The sequence below is a fragment of the Triticum aestivum genome, chromosome 7A, assembly GCF_018294505.1.
Source record: "Triticum aestivum cultivar Chinese Spring chromosome 7A, IWGSC CS RefSeq v2.1, whole genome shotgun sequence".
Taxonomy (NCBI): domain Eukaryota; kingdom Viridiplantae; phylum Streptophyta; class Magnoliopsida; order Poales; family Poaceae; genus Triticum; species Triticum aestivum.
In genome coordinates this window covers 162,254,629-162,256,407 of record NC_057812.1, presented here as the reverse complement: position 1 = coordinate 162,256,407, position 1,779 = coordinate 162,254,629, and the positions used below count along the sequence as shown (strand labels likewise).

Here is a 1,779-nt window from a genome sequence, read left to right as displayed (position 1 = left end):
TGATGAAATACCTGATAGATGAAGACTAAAAATTGCTAAATCAACTGCTCCTCCAGAATGGCTGGTAATACCACTTAAGGGCGGATAGACTGTCCACCCAGTGCCGCTGCCCACTTCTACTAAGGCTGAGCTTAATAGGAGCAAGAGACTTGGTGGCAACAACCAGAATGATATATTATTTAATCGTGGAAATGCCATGTCAGGTGCACCTATCAGAATCGAAACAAACCAATTACCAAATCCACCTATCATCGCCGGCATAACCATCATTAAAAAAGCATGAGCCATTATTAAAACATTATAAAGTTGATGATTCCCACAAAGAATTTGATCGCCGGGTCGGGCTAATTCCATACGAATCAGTACGGAGAAGCATGTGCCCATCACTCCTGCAATGGCACCAAAGGTGAAATAGAGAGTCCCAATATCCTTGTGGTTAGTAGAGAAGAGCCATCGAACCATATTTGTCATTTTTGATTTGAGAAATGAAAACTTTCCTTATCAAAGAGGGGCCGGGGGGCTGGAAGAGAAAAGAATCAGAACTACTGAGCTACCCTGCTCTTTTTTTTCTAATTCCCTTCTAAGATCCTCCGACTTAAACAAGTTGAGAGCATGCTCGTGCTTAGCTCTTTCGAGACTTGCCTTGCTCTTGGGCATTTCTTCCCACCGGATCCTCTGTTCCACTTCCAGGCACCTCCTTGCGGAGCTTTCCGCCTCAAGGAGATCCCGGTTGTGGGAAACAACATTTCGAAAGAAAACGGATCCTCCCTCATTCTCCCGCGGATCTTGATAAGACGCTTGGAGAACAGTGAAAGAATCAGTTGCATGAATATGGTCCAGATAGGAACGAAGCGCTTCATCGACCAAGTAGGGCTCGATCGGTAGATAAGGCCCTACTCTTTGATAAAGCACCACAAATTCCTGAATGACATCTTGTCGCATAGAAGAGAGTTTTTCTTCCATTAGGAAGAGCTTAAGCCGCCCAGGTATGTCTTCCAGGGGGGTATTGTGATTAAGCTCGTTCTGAATGAACGTAACCCATCCCGGATCCTGCTCGTAAAGACTCAGATAGAAGTTTAGCCCTGCTAAATGAGCTAGAGCCTGGGGGTCTTGAATCTCCGGCGGGAGAGTGATCAGAAAGGAAGAGCCGACAAAGCACGAACTAAAAAGATTGAAAATTGGTATTAGGCAGAATATAAAATGACAAAGGAATAAAAATATAAAAATTGAAAGTAATATCAAATTATATATTAAGGGAAACTTAATACATAAGAAAAAATAGAAAGTAGTAAAGCGGGTAGTGGAGAAGAGCCATCGAACCAGATTTTTCATTTTATTTTCGTTTTGAAAATTTGACTTATCAGAGAGGGGCCAGGGGGCTAGAAGAGAAGAACTTGAATACTAAACGCTGGAAGAGAAGAACCTTAATACTAAACCAAGTTTCAGGAACTTCTTGGTGACTTGATTGGTTCCCTTCCCCCAATTTGCAAAGGATGATTCCCAAGAAGGTGATCTCGATCACCATTCTATGATATTTCTGGATGCTTTTGAGAAGCTTTTCCTTTTACCTAATGCCGGCTACCGACAACTTACTTCATGCTATTACTAACACTTATGACTGAGCCGCACTTGCTTTCCAAAAGAAATTGAAACTATCATGCCTGAGACTAGCCAATAGAAGAAAGAGCCACAAGCAAGCCATAGCAGCATCCTTTTTCTTCGCTTTCTTCAACAATGCGAATCTACCTCACTCCTCATCATAACTCAAATACAAATTCG

At 42.3% G+C, this 1,779-nt stretch overlaps 1 protein-coding gene across 1 annotated transcript; it reads right to left on the bottom strand.

The window, feature by feature from the left end:
- Positions 1-501: 501 nt before the first annotated feature.
- LOC123153209 (uncharacterized) lies at positions 502-1,332 on the bottom strand. The gene has a single exon (XM_044572432.1). It carries the CDS (start codon positions 1,330-1,332, stop codon positions 502-504), a length of 831 nt encoding a protein of 276 aa, XP_044428367.1.
- Positions 1,333-1,779: the final 447 nt, after the last annotated feature.